Source organism: Microdochium trichocladiopsis (assembly GCF_020744255.1).
Source record: "Microdochium trichocladiopsis strain MPI-CAGE-CH-0230 chromosome Unknown B0I36scaffold_5, whole genome shotgun sequence".
Lineage (NCBI taxonomy): Eukaryota > Fungi > Ascomycota > Sordariomycetes > Xylariales > Microdochiaceae > Microdochium > Microdochium trichocladiopsis.
In genome coordinates, this window is record NW_025763548.1 from 1,044,652 (window position 1) to 1,063,416 (window position 18,765).

The 18,765-nt window shown below is 57.2% G+C and overlaps 5 protein-coding genes across 5 annotated transcripts; 4 read left to right on the top strand and 1 right to left on the bottom strand.

Annotated features, from left to right (window-relative positions):
• The first annotated feature begins 613 nt into the window (after window positions 1-613).
• Window positions 614-2,775, top strand: B0I36DRAFT_322667 (histidine phosphatase superfamily). The gene is made up of 2 exons (XM_046153879.1): window positions 614-929; window positions 1,006-2,775. Exons 1-2 carry the CDS (start codon window positions 748-750, stop codon window positions 2,366-2,368), a joined length of 1,545 nt encoding a protein of 514 aa, XP_046012551.1. The 5' UTR covers window positions 614-747; the 3' UTR covers window positions 2,369-2,775.
• A 1,484-nt stretch (window positions 2,776-4,259) lies between these two features.
• On the top strand, window positions 4,260-5,638 carry B0I36DRAFT_322669 (uncharacterized protein). Its single transcript, XM_046153880.1, has 2 exons — window positions 4,260-4,488; window positions 4,605-5,638. Exons 1-2 carry the CDS (start codon window positions 4,387-4,389, stop codon window positions 5,184-5,186), a joined length of 684 nt encoding a protein of 227 aa, XP_046012552.1. The 5' UTR covers window positions 4,260-4,386; the 3' UTR covers window positions 5,187-5,638.
• A 101-nt stretch (window positions 5,639-5,739) lies between these two features.
• Window positions 5,740-6,954, top strand: B0I36DRAFT_322670 (uncharacterized protein). The gene is made up of 2 exons (XM_046153881.1): window positions 5,740-5,994; window positions 6,118-6,954. Exons 1-2 carry the CDS (start codon window positions 5,877-5,879, stop codon window positions 6,915-6,917), a joined length of 918 nt encoding a protein of 305 aa, XP_046012553.1. The 5' UTR covers window positions 5,740-5,876; the 3' UTR covers window positions 6,918-6,954.
• Window positions 6,955-7,682: 728 nt separating this feature from the next.
• Window positions 7,683-10,976, top strand: B0I36DRAFT_431119 (uncharacterized protein; the record flags this gene model as incomplete). The annotated part of the gene is made up of 4 exons (XM_046162572.1): window positions 7,683-7,797; window positions 7,920-8,856; window positions 8,944-9,300; window positions 9,410-10,976. The coding sequence occupies 4 exons, from the start codon at window positions 7,683-7,685 to the stop codon at window positions 10,974-10,976; spliced, it is 2,976 nt and encodes a 991-aa protein (XP_046012554.1).
• A 661-nt stretch (window positions 10,977-11,637) lies between these two features.
• B0I36DRAFT_242259 (major facilitator superfamily domain-containing protein) lies at window positions 11,638-13,377 on the bottom strand (the record flags this gene model as incomplete). Its single annotated transcript, XM_046149892.1, has 3 exons — window positions 11,638-12,815; window positions 12,880-13,245; window positions 13,308-13,377. 3 exons carry the CDS (start codon window positions 13,375-13,377, stop codon window positions 11,638-11,640), a joined length of 1,614 nt encoding a protein of 537 aa, XP_046012555.1.
• Between the last annotated feature and the right edge of the window lie 5,388 nt (window positions 13,378-18,765).

The window sequence follows — 18,765 nt, forward strand, 5'->3', positions numbered from 1 at the left end:
TGGCGTTTCTGGGGTTTTGGGGTGGCTGGGCAGGCTTCGCATTTTCATGGTTCAGAATAATTACCCTTTAATTGATCAGGACTAATACAGGAGGACAGGTTGAGAGCATGGGCGGCCGTACCAAGCTCTCGTGTTTTCACACCCATTAATTTCCCTCGCTTCATGGCTTCATGTGACAACACAATATTCTGGAGTACTCGTGATCATTAGCTATCCACAGCATGATTGTGATCTGGACTGAAACACTTCGGGGGCCCATTTGTCGCAACGCGGTTAGTGCCACGTCTAGGGAGGTGCATTTCCAAGACAACACGTGCAGCGTGAATGAGCTGCGACAGATAATTACCAGGCTTTTTGAGGCATGCGGTGGGACCTGTTCGGTTTGTGGCATTATCCCTAAGCCAAACAATGGGTGGACATAATTCGAGATATTGATCTGGGTGCTGCGCTTCCAGAGGTACCTTAAGGTGGTGGGCGAGTATTAGACTCTGGTTGGAATTGGCCTGGAGGGCTAGCGGCAGGGGAACCCTGAGGACCACTTGCACGACCACGTTGTTGGTGGATCTCCCTATCGGCTGGCTGGGAGTACTGTTCATCTGCCAGCCTCGACCTGCCTTCTTCACCCTCTGGACTCCTTCCCACAACCTGGGGCTGACGTCCAACACAACCTCCACATCACTATATGCCTATGTGCGCTGCGAATTAACAAGTCGCGGAGGCTTCTGTCATCAGGCAGGCATAGGCGGCATGTTCAAATTCCCCAAGTCAGACGGGTATCAGCCGCTCCCGGAGAACGTCACGCAGGATGAGCTAGACAGGCGGGCGCGCGAGGACGCTGACAGGCATCGCAAGTTCCTCCGGCTCACTTTTGGAGCGTGCATACTCTTCGCGCTGGGAGCGACGCTTGGCTACGCGATTTCGAGGTCGGGGTAAGCGCTTCATGCCCAAGACTGGCTGCACTGGAGTATGTTCTTTTCACCCAAGCTGACCAGTTCCGATGGGTAGCAAGTCCGAGCAACACTGCGAGACCTGGCAGGATGGCTACACATGCGCGCCCGAGATCTCGAGGCTTTGGGGCCAGTACTCGCCCTTCTGGCCCGTCGAGTCTGAGATCTCGCCCGACGTGCCTGTCGGCTGCGAGGTGACGTTCGCGCAGGTGCTCTCACGGCACGGGGCAAGGGATCCGACGCTCAGCAGGTCCGTCGCGTACGGTGCCCTCATCACGCGGATCCACAACCAAGTGTCCGAGTACGGCGCCAACGTGACGTTTCTGCGCGACTACAAGTACAAGCTCGGCGCGGACGAGCTGTCGACGTTTGGGGAGGAACAGCTGGTCAACTCTGGCACGAGATTCTACCACCGTTATCGGGACCTCGCGCGCAAGTCGACCCCGTTCGTCAGGAGCGCAGACCAGCACCGTGTCGTTGAGTCGGCGCGATTCTGGGCCAAGGGATTCCACCAGTCGCGCAAGCAAGACAAGCAAGCGGACTCGGATAATTACCCTTACAACATCCTCGAGATCCCAGAGTACCGGCCGCACAACAACACCCTGAGCCCTGATACATGCCCAGCCTTCGAGCTGGGCTCGGATCTCGGCCACAAGGCGCAAGAGGTGTTCGCGGGCGTCTTTGCTACCCCTATCACGGCGAGGCTCAACGACAACCTCCCGGGGGCGAACCTCTCGGCCGCAGACACGATCTCTCTGATGGACCTGTGCCCCTATGAAACCGTGGCCGATCGCTACGGCCGACCCTCGCGGATCTGCGACATCTTCTCGCCCCAGGAGTGGGCCGACTACGACTACTTCCAGTCCCTGGGCAAATGGTACGGCTACTCGAGCGGCAATCCTCTGGGGCCGACTCAAGGCGTGGGTTTTGCCAACGAGCTGATTGCGCGGCTCACACGCCAACCCGTGGACGACCACACGACCACAAACTCGACGCTTGACTCGTCACCAGAGACGTTTCCCCTTGACCAAAGCCTGTATGCCGACTTCAGCCACGACAACGACATGGCGGCCATGTTTGGCGCGCTGGGGCTGTACAATGCCACCGCGCCGCTGGACAAGTACACTCGCCAGGACCCGCGCGAGACGACAAAGGGCTTCGCGGCGAGCTGGACGGTGCCGTTTGGTGCGAGGATGTATGTTGAGAAGATGACGTGTCGCGCGGATGGCGACGCTGCTTCCTCGGCGCAGGCCCGGGCGGAAGAGGAGGCAAATGAGTTGGTCAGGATCCTCGTCAACGACCGCGTGATACCGCTGCAGAATTGTGGTGCGGACGAACTTGGGCGGTGCGAGCTCGATAGATTCGTGGAGAGCCTGAGCTTCGCCAGGAGTGGCGGGCACTGGGACAAGTGTTATCTATGAGTGGCACGAGCTTGGGCATGCGTTCGTGATAGTGCTGTGTACAAATTCACAATCCTGAAGAAGGTGCACTTCGTGACTTCGACCGCTTTGGGGGATGGAACCGGGGCTTAGGCGACTGTCGAGTTGGACAAGTGAAATGCTGGGTGGATTCGCTTGAGGGGAGCGAACACATTCCCCATACCAGAAAAAGAATGCAATGTCTGAGCTGGATGCGTGAGCTTTGGCTTCGTGCCCTTTTCCAAAGACCATGTTCAGGCCCTCCACAATCAACTACCGCTGCTGCATCGAGCTGAGGCAATCCGCCAGGTCGGGAGGGGAACCCTGGCTGGCGCGCAGAGTACAGAGTACGGGAAGCGTTAAACTAGTCACTATAGCTCCACTGATTCAAGTAAACACAAGTATTATTATCCCCTGGTCGATCGTGCGGCTGATCTGCTGCTCTTGCGGGACCTCCCGCACTCGGATGTCCACAGGACCCCTCCCCCCGTCCACGTGGGCCTGGCGTTCTCGGCTTGTGGCAATGGGACGACCCTCCCCAGACGAAGTGTCCGTGGCCTCGCCGTGCGGCGTCCGATATGGCCTCTATCCGCCTGGCTTCCAACCATTTACTCGCGGCCCCAACGGGCTCATCGTGGCCGTCATGGGTATGTACCTTGGTACCCTAGTTAGGTAGGTAGGTACTTAGCCACAGGGCTGTCCTGCTTGATGCAGTCTAAAGAGCGCATCGACCTCTCCTAGACGCAAATCAGCAACCTGGTTCTGCGACGACTGGAATTTCCCGCGGAGTCCTGTGAGGCGGGCTATTTTTGTTGTTGTTGGCAACGCCGGCGGACCACGAGGGGGAAGGCGGGGACTTGGCAGGCCGGTGCAAGCCCAGGATCGCAGGTAGGTCAGCCAAGCCAAACCAGCTACTATGTGGGTGGTACGCTGGTCTGGAAACCCACCAGCCGAGTTACCTGAGGCCAAGAATCCTTGTCAGGGTCTTTGGTCAACTAAGCAGACAGGCGGCAGTCCTGAGGGCTCTTGGTTCTAGTCTACCATCAACTCGTCATCATCGTCTTTTGGAGTCGACAAAATCCCTTGCCCAACCATCACTCCTACGTAAAGACCACGCTTAGCACTATTTTGTTAGTTCCACGCCACTGACCTCCCACCCTTTCGAGCTCGGTCCTCATCTATCCCGTGCAAAGTCGACACATGCCGCGACAGAGCCTTCTGCCAGCAATGCCAGTAGTAATAGAAGCTCGAGTGTCACTTGCACTACCACGGCTAAACTAGAGCCCACCACGACCATCGAGTTCTTGAAGGGGAGGTTAGATGTGCGGATGCCGCAAGGCAAATCTCATGACTCGGTTCACCGAGTGAGGACATGGATGATTGACCTCATCATGGGAAGTGAGAACGCTGGTCGGCCTGTAGAGACTGAAGTATCGCGGCTGGGTTGCCGTGCCCCAACAGAATTGACTCTCGTGCCTGTTGAGGGCCGAACACCGCATTGCCGTCCGTCGGCAGGGCAACCCGTCAGACTCTCTCCCGATACACAACGCAAACACAAATACTGTGTTTCTCCTTCTACTGCTGCTTCTGTTGCCGATGCTGGTGTTGATGCTGCCTCTTGCTTTGAGCTCGCTGTGGTATCAAGCGGATCTCTTTGTCCCCAAGCAACGAACAGGGCTCAGACCATGCTGACAGCTCGGGCACATGAATGAGCTCCAGTGCATGGGACCCCACTAATACCTGCACCCACTACACTGGCAGCGCTGACGCAATCAGCTGCGACCCCGGTCTCTCCGCATCTGGGTTGCGGGCTTAGCCCTGCCTTGAAAGTTGCTCAAGACTGCGCCTACTGTCAGCATCGCATCAGCACTCCAGTGCTGACAACAATCCTCTGCGACGACGACGACGACGACGACGACGACAACGACGAAAGCGACAACGACAATCCGCACGACATCCGACCCATTGCCTGTCGCGCATTCTGAACCACAGCTTCCTGCTATCACGCCCAGATTGTCGCAATGCATCCCGCCGGCGTCTTCTTCATTGTCTTGTTCGTCCTGCTCATCGCGGGCGCAGTCGCCTGGGTCGTCTTCACCCAGCTGCGCGCGCGAAGGCTCGGGGTAAGCCAATCCTTCCTGTCCACATTCTCCTGCATTTTCCCCGCCCATGCGCTTGCGACACACCTTCGGCGATCTTCAAGGCGCATCGAGGACTGACCTCTGCGCCCTGCTTCTAGCTCCCGCCTCCAACGCTGTCCTCGTACAACCCATTCTCGCGCAAGGACAACCACTCGCCCTACGGCCCGCCCACCCCTGCGCCCGGCGGCATCGGGGCCTGGATCAGCGACAAGATCCGCAGCATCCGCGGGCCCAGCAACAAGCGCTCCCAAGCTGGCGGCTACGAGCAGAGCCGGCGCGGCTTCGGACCCCTCGACCCAGACGAGGCCTGGGACACGCGCGTGGGCAACGAGGCCGACAACTACGGACCTGGCGGATACTATGAGGAGCAGGAACTAGGTCTTCACGGCGGCCCTGCTGGCGGCGGTGGTGCTGCGTACGGCCACACGGCATACGCCTCTGCCGGCCCCCAGGATCGCGGGCGGGCGGGTCCCTCCGCTGCGGCCGCGGCCTCGAACACAGCAGCACCTGGATCCAACCCCTTTGACGATGACAGTGCCGAACCTAGCAATCTGCGCGGTGTCAGCCCGCGGCCCATCGACACTTCGGTGGCGAACGCGGGGTCCAAGAAGCATCACGGCCCCGGCAGCGGCAGCCCCGGCTCGGAGCGGCGGAGCATGTTCAGAGAAGACGTCATGTGAGAGAGTGTTGTGCGCTGGGAGCGACGCAAATTGATTAGCACTGCAGGGGAGATGGTCAAAAGGGGGGGAGGGGGGTGAGTTGAGCTGATGCCGTTCAAGCTTCACATATCACGGATATGCTTGGTTTCTCTTGCACTTCTTCATGTACACACGATGTTTTTTTTTTTTGCCTTTTGCGCGAACTCACGCATAAAAGCTGGAAGGGCGAGTCTGGATCTTGTAGGGACTGTACTTCCGCTTTCACTTTTTTCAGGGACGGGGAAAGGAAGGCTACTGGCGTTACAGGCTCTCTTGATGGTATTTGTTGGTTTCCAAGGGACTTTTGGTCATAGGCGTGACAAAATTTACAACTGCTGTGACGAGCATTTTGAAGTCTCGGAATTGCAGGATGCATGCGATGTCGTCATGCGCGAGTTGGTCGAAGTGCGGTCAATGGCGGCGTGATGTCTCGTTTCCACTTGGGTTGCAACGTGCTGCGATTAGAGGGCAGGAGCACGTCTCCAGAAGTCGGATGACGACTTTGGCGGTTGTCAACTATTGAACCCCACCAGCCCGGGGACCCTTTGACGTCTACGTAGTTGTGCTCCCCCCTGCTTGAATCACACTCTACCATCAGCACAGCTTGCCTCCTTCTCGGGCGAGACATCAACCTCGGAAAACTTTGCGTGGTTCACAGCTTCAAACTACAAAATGGCGGATCTCAATCTCGAGGAGATCCGGGACACCTTGGTTTCGGTGGCTTTCGAAGCTGGCCGCAAAATACTAGCAGCCAACCCGAACGACATCTCGACAGGCACGAAGCTCAATTGTAGGTTGCAAGCTCAGCTTGTCTGTTCCGCGCTCGAGGGCCATCTCTCTCGCGATCCGGAGAATGACTAGCCTCTCCAAAAGATCCACTTGTGCATGCGCTGACATTGCGATGCACGGACAGCTGCGGACATTGTCACCGAGACTGACAAGGCCGTCGAGGCCCTCGTCTCGTCTACGCTCGCCGAAGCATACCCAGACTTTGCGTTCATGGGCGAGGAGACCTTTGCGCCTGGCCAGAAGATTACAGACCAGCCCACTTTTGTCGTCGACCCCATTGACGGCACGACAAACTTTGTTCACGGGTTCCCCTCCGCCTGTGTCAGTCTTGGGCTTGCCGTCGGAAGAGTGCCGACCGTGGGGGTCGTCTACAACCCCTTCCTTGACCAGCTCTACACGGGCATTCGCGGCCAGGGCGCCTTCCTGACGGTCGGCCGGGCCTGGGGCCTCGAGAATGGTGCGGGCAGAGTCAGCAGGCTGCCGCTTTCGAGCAACCCAGCCGGGCTCCTGGGCCTCGACCAGAGTCTCGTGGCTATCGAGTGGGGTAGCGACCGCAGCGGCAGCAACTACGAACTCAAGACGGCCGTCTTCAAGAAGCTGGCCGCAGCCAAGGACAACAACGGCGGTGCCATGGTCCACTCCCTGCGCAGCATGGGCAGCGCGGCCCTGAACATCTGTGCCGTTGCCGCTGGCCAGCTTGACGCCTACTGGGAGGGTGGCTGTTGGGCATGGGACGTATGTGCCGGGTGGACGATTTTGGTAGAGGCCGGCGGCATCATGGCCAGCGGCAACCCTGGGGACTGGGATCCCGCAATCGACAATCGCAAGTACCTCGCCGTTCGAGGTGCCCCGAGCGGCCAGCGTGAGCTGGTGCAACAGTTCTGGGACGTCGTGGGCCAAGGGGCTATGGAGTACGAGAGTTGAGCATCTCACGCGGCCGGTGCACATTTTCTACTCTCGGTGAACCGACTGATACGACAATAGACAACGACAGGATAGACATGCGGAATGGTTCAAATCTTCATGGTAGTAAAAGAAAGTGAGACATATGAGGTCAAGATGTTCAGGCACAGCGGGGGCCTTGCACCAAACTCTGATTGCGAAGCTGCCCACGCAAGCACCATGTACAGCCACATGATTCCGAAGCACATTCGACCATGGACTCGCCGCTGCAACGCGAGAGTGAAAATGGTCTCAGTCACCGGAACTTCAGGTTTGCCTGCGCGCGTGTCGTCTACTGCCGAATGGCAGCCGCGGGGGCTAGCTGAACTGGGGTCCATGGAATGCAAGACATGCAATGCTTCCTGATCTAGAGCCGCCATCCGATGCGGCCAGGGCGGTTGTGGATGCCGCTTTCGCTCTTAGACCAAACCTACCAGGCGCCATGCCACGCCAAGTACTCCCCAGCAGCATCTGGCCATGCGTTCCCCGTGGCCCGACTAACACATTTCTGGACTCGGCGATTGTACAGTAGTCTGTTCAGGTGTGACTTCGGTTCAGGTCGCTGTTGCTCACAGGTCGTGCTACACGTGTCCGTGCTACACGTGTCCGTGATTCTTTCCAGATCCCCATGTCTGCATATCGTTACGACAAGCGTCTTCTCCTGTCTGCCCTTAATGCTGCGTCTACCTCCCCGGAGTCGAGCGTTCTTGTTGTTTCGTCATTCAGACCTCATCGCCAGGGACCTTCATGGCGATCACACAGCAGAATCGCACAGCCCGGCAAGAGGCCAGCAGCAGCCTTCAAGGGGGCTCAGCCGGGAAAGAATGGAACCTTGAAGAACTCAGAGCATGCGGTGCGGTCGGTGAGTGCTCTCGCGCTGGCATTACTGGTCATTAGACCCGGGACTTGCACCAGAGATGGCGATGGAAGGCTTCACACAAACCTCAATTTTTGTTACAGAACTAACATGCAATCTTTCTATAGACACTGGCGCCTCAAGGAAGCTTGATCTGACTGGCCAAATCCATCCCGTCTTCGCCAATTGGAGACCAGATGTTGAGCCGCGGCTTAAACGGGAACTGGAGCAGCCGCTTCTACTCGCCAGCAAGCTGCTCGATGGTACAGGTCTGCCGTGGATTTCTGACTTCGTCATCGACAACATCTTTGACGAGTCGTACCCGGGCAGACATGCTCTCGGCGGCAGCGGCTTCGCCTCAACTGGCACTGTTGTCAAGGTTGATGCCCGAAAACCTCTTACAGTTCTTCGATTAAGTGGTATCGCGAGTGCTCTGAGATTAGACGATGCGTCGGATACAACGCCGCCCTCATCGCCATCATCATCATCTTGGACCGCCAGCTCGAGCCCACCAAGCTCTGTTGACATGTCCCCTCGGTCATCCGTGGCAAGCTCGCTTTACTCGTCCACAGAATGCCCTTCCCCGTCGCCAACTCCCGTGAGGCATCTTCAGCGACCGCCGTCGCATAACCCGCTGCATTCGTCACTGCCTCTGACAAATGGACGCATGCTTCCGCTTGCCCACAAAAAGTCTGTGAGCACGTCTGTGACCAACGAAGTTCCTCTTCCGCCAAGCACGCCTCAGGCCCCGGAGACCGTGATACGCCACCACCGTGCTTCGTGGTGGACACGGGGCCACGAGACCAAGTGGTTGCATCGGACGGATCGTTGGCTTCGCAGGGAACTCGCACCGGCATTGAGTTGGCACCTCGACATCCGTGGCGCCGGCCACGACTGCAACAAGGGCAGAATCCGCACAACGCGGATACAAGGAAGTAATGACTACGATATTGCCATCTCATCCGAGCTGCCGGAAAGGCTCGCAATGTTGCGAAAAGCTGGTGCTGCGGACAGCGAGGAGTTCCTATCGACATCATTCATGACCTGCATAACAATACTGCACGAGTGAGTATGGGCATTGTGATATGTCATCCCTTATCCCCCTCCTGGAAGTATGTAGTCAACGACGAGAGCGCGGCTGACTCTGATTAGGCTGGGACATGCTGTATACTGGCGAGGCTGTCACCCAGAGCCTTTTGTCAGGCATGCTTGCTCGCCGGAACCTTTCTTTGGAGCAGACCTGGAAATGGAGCTTGGCGACAGCTTCGTCTCGTCGTTGTTTGGCGGATGGACACCAACTCCCATTGTTCTGCCAGAGGGCGGACCCAAGATAGGGCCTGGGCTCTTCAACCGCCGCGGTGGCTTAGCTACAGCGAACATTGTCCTGTCTCGCCGTCACACCAAGATGCTGCGATTCAAAACAGGTCTAGCCTGGCGGCAGGCGTTGTCCTGGGACCGGCATCGGATCAGACCCAAGTACCGCGCTCATTATTCCATTCCGATTGACCAGTAAGTCTGCCTGACTTTTTGGTGCGGGCAGGTTTGAATGGCCCCCCTCGGATTCCTACATTCCCACCTCTTTACTATGCTTGCTGACATTATCACCCCGACACAATAGCATGGCGCTGCTCTTTTCCCAGCCGTTGTGGGACTCTTGTGAGGGCGAACCAGCTACACTGATCCACCCGCTCGCCCTCGTCCAGGACGAGACAGCTTCCCTCACAAGTACCGTCGGCCTCATCACCAACGCGGCCGTGCTCAAGGGCGAGCATGCCTGCGCCGCTCTGCCGGATTTCGTGGCCCATCCGAGCGGCGAAGGATGGATGTGGAAGCAGACCAGGAATGTCGAGCAACTCGAGTGCCGGATCAAGCAGTATAACGGCAGACTGTGTCTCGACTCTGACTTGCCAGTCGCCTCTGAGGGTGACGTCCAGGAGGCACTGCCTGTCGGGCAAGACTCGTTCCAGATGCTCCAGGGCTCGGTGCCCAAGCATGGGGCGGTCGATATTTCTCTGAAGGCGGCCATCCGCAATAGGAACCAGCAGCACCGAGAGATGCCAAATAATGTCGCTGTTGAGGAGCCGAGGCTAGCTACAACTAGCACGAGCACTGTGTATCCTAACCGCACCACAACAGAGAAGCTCCAGCTCGGGAAGGCCAAGACCGACAAGGGGAGGACAAGTCAACCTCTGAAGACTGGCTCCGAGCTGCTTGCGCTCAAGCTGAGCGAGGCGCGACCGCTCGAAGACCCGGATATCACCAGCAGAAATAACAGAACCCGGCCGAAGTCCTTGGGAAGTGTCCAGTACCGGATGACATCTCGTGAGGCCCAAGAGGCGATACCGCCTGTACCCAAGCTTCCTGCATCGGCCCCAAACTTCTTCCCACCAGCCGCTCGGAGACAGCCGCCCCAGCCACCACAGCAAGAGAGCCGCCCTCAGCAAGGCTCTCCGCGGTCGATGCTTCCCACGCCGGTCCGCACTACTGAGAGTGCTGGCCACAAGCGGTCCGTCTCTGCAAGTGTATCAACAGCTACTGGCGTGACGTCTGGGACTGTCACTCTCAAGCCCAGCCAGACAGCGAGGGCGGTGGGCACAGTACTACCAGCAGCCGCGACGGCGAACAGCCGTACCCTTACCTTCAACTTGCGACGAAGTCTCTCGGCCAGACACCCGCGACGCAGACACGACGACAAAGACACGACTAGCAATGCTAATATCAGCGACAATCACTTGACTAGAGACCCTCAATACTCAGACCATAGCCGCGTTTTATCAAACAACAACCAGACGATCCCCGTCCCAGTGATTGGCCGTTTCCCTGCCATGTCCATGACCGCCACGAAGAAGCACACATTCCACCAAAAGGCTTCTGAGCTTCACAAAACTAGGAACTACGTAACGGCGGCATCGTCGTCATTGGCACCACCACCACCACGGCCGCCACCACCACCACCACCATCATCAGCAGCATCGGCATCATCCGCCACAGCAATGAGACGCCACAACAGCTGCAGCCGGGCCACGAATCCCCTGGTTGTCGGATCCGCCGGTAGGACTACTATCACCGCGGCCGCCACCAACAATACCACCGACGAGAAGGAGGTGACGGTCGAGGAACTCCGCCTGCGGCTGTCGAACATGATTGACACGTCCATCACCGAGCTGGAGTGGCTGTACTTTTAAGAATGACCGCATTACTGGTCCGCATTTTGCTATCTTTTGTCTCTTCCACACACTACACACACAATGGGCCAAACGTGTGGTTGTTGCTGGCTCTCGATTGGCGGGCGTACATACTATCCATCATGAAGAAAAGGCATTGTGCTCTCTTGTGAATATGCGCATTTGTATCTAAATGTACTACGAGTCCTCACACTCGACAACGAACAGCGAAAATACCTCGAGCTAGATTCCCTACAGATTTCCTCCGGTCGTGATGGATATAGTGCCTGGAATGCAATGACAGCCACCTTCACACACATGGTCTTGCTCTCAGAAAGCCTACTGCACTGCGAGACAAGAGGACATGACGAAACAGCACGCACTCTCTACTTTCTCGTTCAACATGGGAGAAAACTTATCTCGTATTACGGATTTTACTTTTACAATGTCTAATCCCCCATTGCGATACCCTTTTGATTCCCAGAACTCCGAAAGCATGAACCAAAATACCATAACTCCCTTTGCCATGATTGCATAACGTGTAACGCTCGTGACTGCTTAAATCGTAAACAAGAATGATTCCTCCCCCTCTTCCCACTTCAAGCTTCCTAGGTCTTTGCTTTCCAACACAGAAGGGGGACGTTGCAGCTGTGGGTGCCTGAGCCATTGTCGAGGAGGCAGCTCATTCTTCATCGCTCTCGTTGACTTCGACGATGGTGGTCGTGGCGTATGCCCTTTTCTGGGTCTCGTTGGCAAAGTCGTCTTGGTAGTCATCATTCGGGGTACGCTGAACGTAGAAGCACTGAACGGCACCAATGACGGCAACCACGGCACTACCGTACCAGGCGATACCGGTGCAGTCGATACGAGAGCCAATGGCATAGAGATATCCTGCGACTGGCGGGGCGATCATGCGGAAAGTCGCACCAGCGCTGGCCGCGAACCCATTGACCTTGCCAAGTACAGAAGGGCAAGGAGTCGCCTCCTTGATCAGGATGAGGAGTAGCGGGTAGAGGATGATCGACAGCAAATTCCGAATCGTGAGACATGAGTAGATTGCCGCGTACAAGTACGACTGGGGCACGTGGACTAGGAACGGCATCACAGCGTACGCGATCGGATGCAGAACCGACACAATGATAAAGAGCCTGAAAACCCCGAACCTTTCGGCAAGCACGGGGAATACGACCGCTTGGACAAACAGGGCGATGGCACCATTGACGGCCATGATCATGCCGACCGCTTGCATCGACAAGCCGAGACCGCCGGGCGAGTAAAAGATGTTGAGGTCGGACAGGATACTCGAGGTTGCAGCTTGGAACGTCTTGCGGTCATCCTCGAAGAAGATGGGCAATAGGTGGTCGTAAGTCATGGCGTGATAGGTGAAGAGCGACAGTGAGATGATGAGAGCCATGATACGCTTGCTGAAAATGCTGAACTCTGCTTTCGAGCCGTTCTTATGGCTGACATCGAGCTCCGGCCGGAAGTCGAAGTCGATGCTGGCACGACTGCGGATAGAGCCATAGGTATCGCCGCGAAGATCAACGACTGGCTGCTTGAGAGCGTCCGATGTTTCCAGCAATGGCGTTTCTTCCGAGACGAAGGTTGTTTCCTCGGTGACGCAGCCTGGCTGCAGATCTGGGTGGGTCTCTTCAAGGAGGAAGTAACCCAGTACGATGCTGACCAACAGCAGAGCAGCGCAAAGTAGATTCGGCAGTAGGTATGGGAATTCGGCGAAAAGCGAGCCTCTGGGAAATGCCTCGGGGAAAGACGTATGCGGGTCTGCAAACACTCCGCCGATGGCAGGGCCGATGATAGTACCGATAGACCAGACGAAAGGCATTACGGAGTAGGCACGAGCTATTGCAGCAAAGGTCTGTCAGCCAACATCCCCATGGCATTTGCTTCTGAGAGGCGAACTTACGCTCGTGTTCGGGCTTGCTGACCAGCTCGCCAACCATAGTCTGAATCACGCCAATGTTGCCATTGAGAAGCCCACCAACAGCACGGCCGATGAGGGCGGTCCAGATGTTGGTGGCAAACCCAACCATTAACATGGAAAACATGGTTCCGACACAACCAAGGAGGAGGACCGGCTTGCGGCCAATCTTGTCGGACAGGCTGCCCCAGTACATGCCCATCAGGGCCTCCGCGAGGGAGAAGGAAGAGATGAGGAGACCGGCGTACCACGAGGCATCTTGCTCGTCACCAACCTCGAATCTCTTGATGAGAGCCCAGGCGTATGGGAATATGGAAGTGAGGGCGATGGGTTCGGCAAGCCGAACGATAGCTGCGTTTGTATTAGCAACGCGTGCTGTGCGCCGCCTATGTGAGGACATGACGAATACTAACCTAACAAAAAGAGCTGTACGGTGGGGAAGTCATCTGGGTTACGAGTCGATCTCTGCCGCAATGGGGTCATCGCTCTCTACAGAATCGCAAACGAGTCGTGGTGCGAAGGTGAGGGTAAGTCGGGCAGGCGCCGAAGAAGAACGATTGCCGAAGTAGTGCTCCCAGCTGCCGAGACGATTGGGACCGCGCTGCCGTGCTTGTGGAAAGAAAAACTGAAAGGCGTCCAGTATCACGAAAAGCAGCACAGCGTTCGTGGGAAGTTGAAAGGATGAGGGTGTTGTTTGGCCGACGCTATGAGAACGGAGCAAGTTGTCGGTATTGTCGTTCTTGGGTAGCTTGGAGTCGATATCGTGCGGGTGTGTTCAAGAGGCTGAGGTTGGACAGCAAGAAGAAGAAGAGGTGGTGGACAAGCAGAGCGCACGGGTATGGAGCTTGTCGTTTTTTAGGACAACGGGAGGGTGGGCACCGGTGGCAGCATCGGAGGGTGTGGTGGATCAGACATGGAGGAAAAGGCACGGGGAAAACGAGATGGCTAGTCTAGCACAAGGAGGTGACTAGGCGGGTGCGGACGGAGAGGCGCCTTGGCAGCGTGCTGCCCTGGCTCATGATGCAGGCTGGTGTTTTGCGAGACACATGACGGCCACCCAGGCACGACTCGTCGTGCCTCTGCTCTGCCAGGGCTTGCTGCCCGTCATGCGAGGAAACAACGACCCCAGAGTCGCAAGGGCTTTTCTGTCCACGGCGCCCCTGCCTGGCTGCAGAGGTGCGACGGACACTGTGCGGGGCTATGAGTAGGTGGCGGGGCGAGCACTGCAACTCTGTCGCTTCCAAGGCGGGTCCCAGGGGACAAAAACCTCGCGATAGCGCTACCTCGTGCACCAGACACCCACAGACGACCGAAAACGGCCATTTTCAGGCTCTAGCCGGCGGCCTATTGGACATGGGCATAGGCCCGTTGCGATCCAGCCACTTGCTAAGCGTAGCCCGCTCCCCCGTGTTGTGTTGTCTGTCCTCTGCTCGTCTTCTGGCTGCTGACCATGTCCTGAGCAGTAACCCACCACGAGGACCACACACTCAGGAGGCTCCAAAGCCTGTGAAGCGGCAGCAAAGCGCAATCTCCCCGTGATCCACTGCAACCGCTCCCGAGCATCGATTCTTCACCGATGACGGCTGCCTGACCTTGAACACAGAGACTTCCAGCACAGAATCAGGACCAGCCAGGTGCCTTGGCAAATCCTGCGAGTGCATGCGCTGATTTAGGTTGCCGTCTGCCGATCTTGTCGCTGTGCTGGCACGTCGCGGCTCCTGCCCGTACACCCCGACATGGCGGTTGCATTGTTCCCTGCCCCGCCGTCAACGCGAGATCGGCGGTGTGAAGGTGGTGTGGTCGTGGTGGTGTGGCGGCCGAGGAGCGAGCCCTTGTGAGGCTAGTTGGCCATGCCAGTCGACCGGGCCGGATCAGATGCTGCGATACGACCCACCCAGACGATCACCCATACCGGATGTCAGACGCCCACCCAAGACTGCTTCAGCTCTGCCGGCACTTGGGCGCAGAATGCACTAGAAGTCATCCGTTGTGGTGGCAACGACACAGACCTGTCCGCGACAAGCCGTCCTCAGTTTCGCCTTGTAGCTTTAACACGAGCTGAGTACCGTACAAGCCCGATTATGTGGTTCCATACGATGGTAACACCTGTTGAGGAAATGACAACAACCCAAGGTGGATCTCTGGCGGGGAGCAAGTAACCTGCTTTCGTGTCAGGGGTCCGTGGTCCTCTTCGGAAACACGCAGACTTCCACCATGAGCCAGCCATCTGCCCGGAGAGCGGCCCCGGGCACTGCATGCGGCAGTGGGTTGGAGGCGGTCTGGACCATGCAGCATCCACGATCGATGACTGGCAGCGGAATGACCCCCCGTCACCCAGGACCGGCCGGGAAACAACGCCTGGGGGAGTATGCTGTCCACACGTAATTGAGGTGGTTGCGAGGCCGGAGGACAGAAGCAACCCAGCTGAAGTGACACCATGTTCCGCCATGCTGGAGATGTGGTCGCAGAAAACCTGTGGTGGCTGCCACGTTTGCACGAAACAGTGGCTGCGACCTGTCTCCCCCAACTGCCGGCTAATGTCTTTGGTGCGGCGACTCTCGAAGCTGTGCACGCGACATGTTGCAAGGGGTCTGCCCGACAGCCGTGTCGGTCGGGCCGTGGATGTTGCAGCGAGCACTCGCGTTGGCGCTACTTGGTGGCATGGCTGGCGAACGTGACAGATGTGCTGGGTGTGCGGAAAACATATGCCGCGACAGACAGGACAGCCCATCGACAGACACGCTCACTCGCAATGGAGAGCGGGCCACCTTGGGCAGGGCAGGGGGCCTGGCAGGGCCTGGAGGGGCCTCTCCACCCGCACAGTCCCAGGCACGGTGGCAGGCTTGCGCATGCCGTCCCGCCTGGCCAATGGCATTACACGCAATCTCGAGTTATCGACAGGCCAGGGTCCACACCTGCACGAGGCCAGCGTTCTTGGTTGCAGCCGTCGCTCGTTTCCGGTTCTCAACCCTGCCTTGCTTGCAGCCCAGCGTATCACCTCTCTGCAAACCCCTTCCAGAGGCTCAATTGGGAAAACTCGGCTCTTGCATCCAGCCTTTATCACCTCCTGCCCCGCCAAAGTCAACTCATCCACCATCAAGCTCTGCTAGCAGCCCTGATCTTGCAGTCATTCCACCTCGGACAATCACGAAGGGGCCGTCCGCGACCTCGAGTCGTTATTTGCGCATGGCATCACACAATTCGTACAGCTGGCTGGTGGTGCTGCTGCGTGGTCCGAGCGAGAAAATTGCGTCACCATTAAGCTCGAGTCTCACATTCCCCCGAACTCAACGGCCTGTGCTTGCCATACGTCACAGGGATCCGCCAATGAGACAAGAGGTGAGGTCATTCCAAGGCTTCCGAAGATTTCGAGATGAGCACAGTCTCACAATTTCCCGACGCGCTGCGAGGTTTCGGCTAATTGCGCCATCTCCTTGGGGCGTGCGGAAAAGCTTTCCAAGCGCTGCAGATCAAGGCAGCTCAGGGCGAGCAGGCGCTTTCAGGCCAGGCACCTCGATGAGACCTGGTTTAGCTCCAGACCGCTAAGTTTCGGGCCGTGTCAAGGTTCCAATTCCAAGGTTGGGCCCGGCGGCTGTTGATACGCCAGAGCCAAACAGACGGCGATAAGCCCTGGTGCCTGGAACGAGCTCGAAGTTTCTTATCGCGCAGTAAAATCAAGGCACAATTGCTGCACGCTGTTGGTCATGGCAGGCCATCATCTTCCAGCCGCCTATGCTCTATCACAGGATCAATGACTGGCCCGACGAAGCCCGCGACAGGCCACAGTCGACAGCTTCGCAAGCTGACAAGGTTACTTACCGCGCGGCGGATGCCGTTAGAGCACGCCCACGAGCGGATCGGCCAAGTCTGTGGGCAGTGGTCAGAGCAGCTTCCAGCCATGTTCTCTGCCAAAGGTATCCTGCATCTCGCCTGCTCCGGAGCAGTGCTTGCTCTGCTTCTGCTTCTGCATGCTGCGTCTGAGCCGCCGTAGCGCCATGTAACACCCCTGTCGGGTGACGAAGCAAGGGTTGCCGCAACCACAACAGCGTGATAGTTACCATGTATGCAGGCCCGGGGGCTATGAGAAACAGCCAGACGAATGCGGGCCGCATAAAGACCTGCATATCTGCATGCATGCATGCGCCGCGGGTACGCCTGTAAATGATAAACATTCTGCATGCAGAGGCAAATGCGCGATAGCGAAGCGGCCCCATCGGAATGCGCTGCCCTCTCTTCCGACCGTTGTGACAGGCTCTCTCCGTCTGACGCAACTACGTACACTACCTACGTATGTCCTTATAGATACTTCTTAAAGGTACGCTAGCATGGCGACGAGACACATCCAGAGCCGAGACGCCCGTCAGCCTCTCAGGCGCCTTACAGGTAAGGCTTACAGGTAAGGAGAGCCTGGCAGATTGAGTGACACAGGCCGGGTACGAAGTGAGAGCCCTTTCTGATTGCTACTTACCGGGCAACTGATACTGCTGGTCGGGGCACCCATTCCTGTTTTGCTTTTCCTTCTGCTGTCTCGGCACGGATGGCGTCTCGGCACTGGCTGCATCTCGGCACTGGCTGCATCTCGGCACTAAGAAGATCCAGATATAGCGTATGCGGCGGGCAATTTGCCTTGGGGGCTGCATACGGCAACCGGCTGATTAAGGCGCATTGGCGAGAAGCGCATGCAAAGGTTGCAGGCTGATAAACCAAACAGTTTTTCACATGTCAAGAGCATATCAGATTGCCCCCCACGCTATCGCGCGGAGAGCCACGCACATGTGCCCTGAGCGTTATTCCCAGCTCATCTGGCATGATCCGTCGGCTTAGTTGCTGCTGATTGCCTCGGTGGTACAAGTCTGTGATGTCCCCGAGCTGGACCGTCAACGAGAACGCGTGGCGGCCGGAACGACCGGAACGAGTACCCGAGTGTAGACAAGCCTCTAAACTGCTGGAAATGCCGGAACTGCAAACCTCCTTCCCAAGAGGAGAGCCGCTCCATCCGGCTTCGAGCAGAACCACGGGCGTGCGCGCGCGCGGATAGTGCTGGTCCCTGCTGAATCGTCCTTTTTTTCCCTTCATCTCTACGGCTCCTTCCAGATCTCCTCCTCGTCTTCTTTTTCCTCACTTTACTGGCACGACTTTAGCCATTGAAGAGGCCCTGCTCATCCAGGTAAAAGCCAGGGGGACGTTTAGGTTGGCCGTGTTTCGAAAGATGGCAACATTGTGTGTTTGGCAGTCTTGCACGATCAAAATGGGCCGACTTCTACAGGACCAACTCGGCGTCATGGCCTGTGCCGCCATGTGCAGGTGACTTCTGTCTGATGCTCCAGCAGCACCTGGTCGCCGGGCTGGAGTTGTTTCAGGTTCCCATTTCCCCATCCCACGGCAGTGGGAGAACAATTGTCGAGTTCGACTGGCAGATCATACCCGATATTTACTGACAATAGTCTTAATCTTTAGAGACAAGAAGGGGAAAAAAAGAAAAGCCGAGGAACTGGCGGGTACGTCGGCATTTTGTTCGTTCTTGTCCGCCCACCAACAGAGGGAAACGTGTGCCTACCGACGTCTATGGGCAACGCAAGGTAGGACAGAGAGCTAGCGGGTGAGAGAGAGTAAGAGCCCAAGGTGAGACCAACATGATGACATGCAGAGGCAGAATCATGCTGCGTCTCCTCGCTGCCGATTGCGACAGTCGGTTATTTTATGGCAGTGCGTGGCCGACGTGAGTGTCGACGCCTAGAGTGTAAGGATTCATCAGCGATCTTTATATGTTCTTTGTGCAACGACGTTCCAAACGCGGAGAGGAAGACAGAGAGAAAGACAGAGAGAAAGACAGAGAGAAAGACAGAGAGAAAGACAGAGAGAAAGACAGAG

Bases quoted from the DNA above. Each gene is read 5' to 3' on its own strand.
- B0I36DRAFT_322669 (XM_046153880.1), top strand. From the start codon at position 4,387: ATGCATCCCGCCGGCGTCTTCTTCATTGTCTTGTTCGTCCTGCTCATC. The intron at 4,489-4,604 runs GTAAGCCAATCC...CCCTGCTTCTAG, and splicing joins TGCGCGCGCGAAGGCTCGGG to CTCCCGCCTCCAACGCTGTC.
- B0I36DRAFT_322670 (XM_046153881.1), top strand. From the start codon at position 5,877: ATGGCGGATCTCAATCTCGAGGAGATCCGGGACACCTTGGTTTCGGTG. The intron at 5,995-6,117 runs GTAGGTTGCAAG...ATGCACGGACAG, and splicing joins GACAGGCACGAAGCTCAATT to CTGCGGACATTGTCACCGAG.
- B0I36DRAFT_322667 (XM_046153879.1), top strand. From the start codon at position 748: ATGTTCAAATTCCCCAAGTCAGACGGGTATCAGCCGCTCCCGGAGAAC. The intron at 930-1,005 runs GTAAGCGCTTCA...TCCGATGGGTAG, and splicing joins TACGCGATTTCGAGGTCGGG to CAAGTCCGAGCAACACTGCG.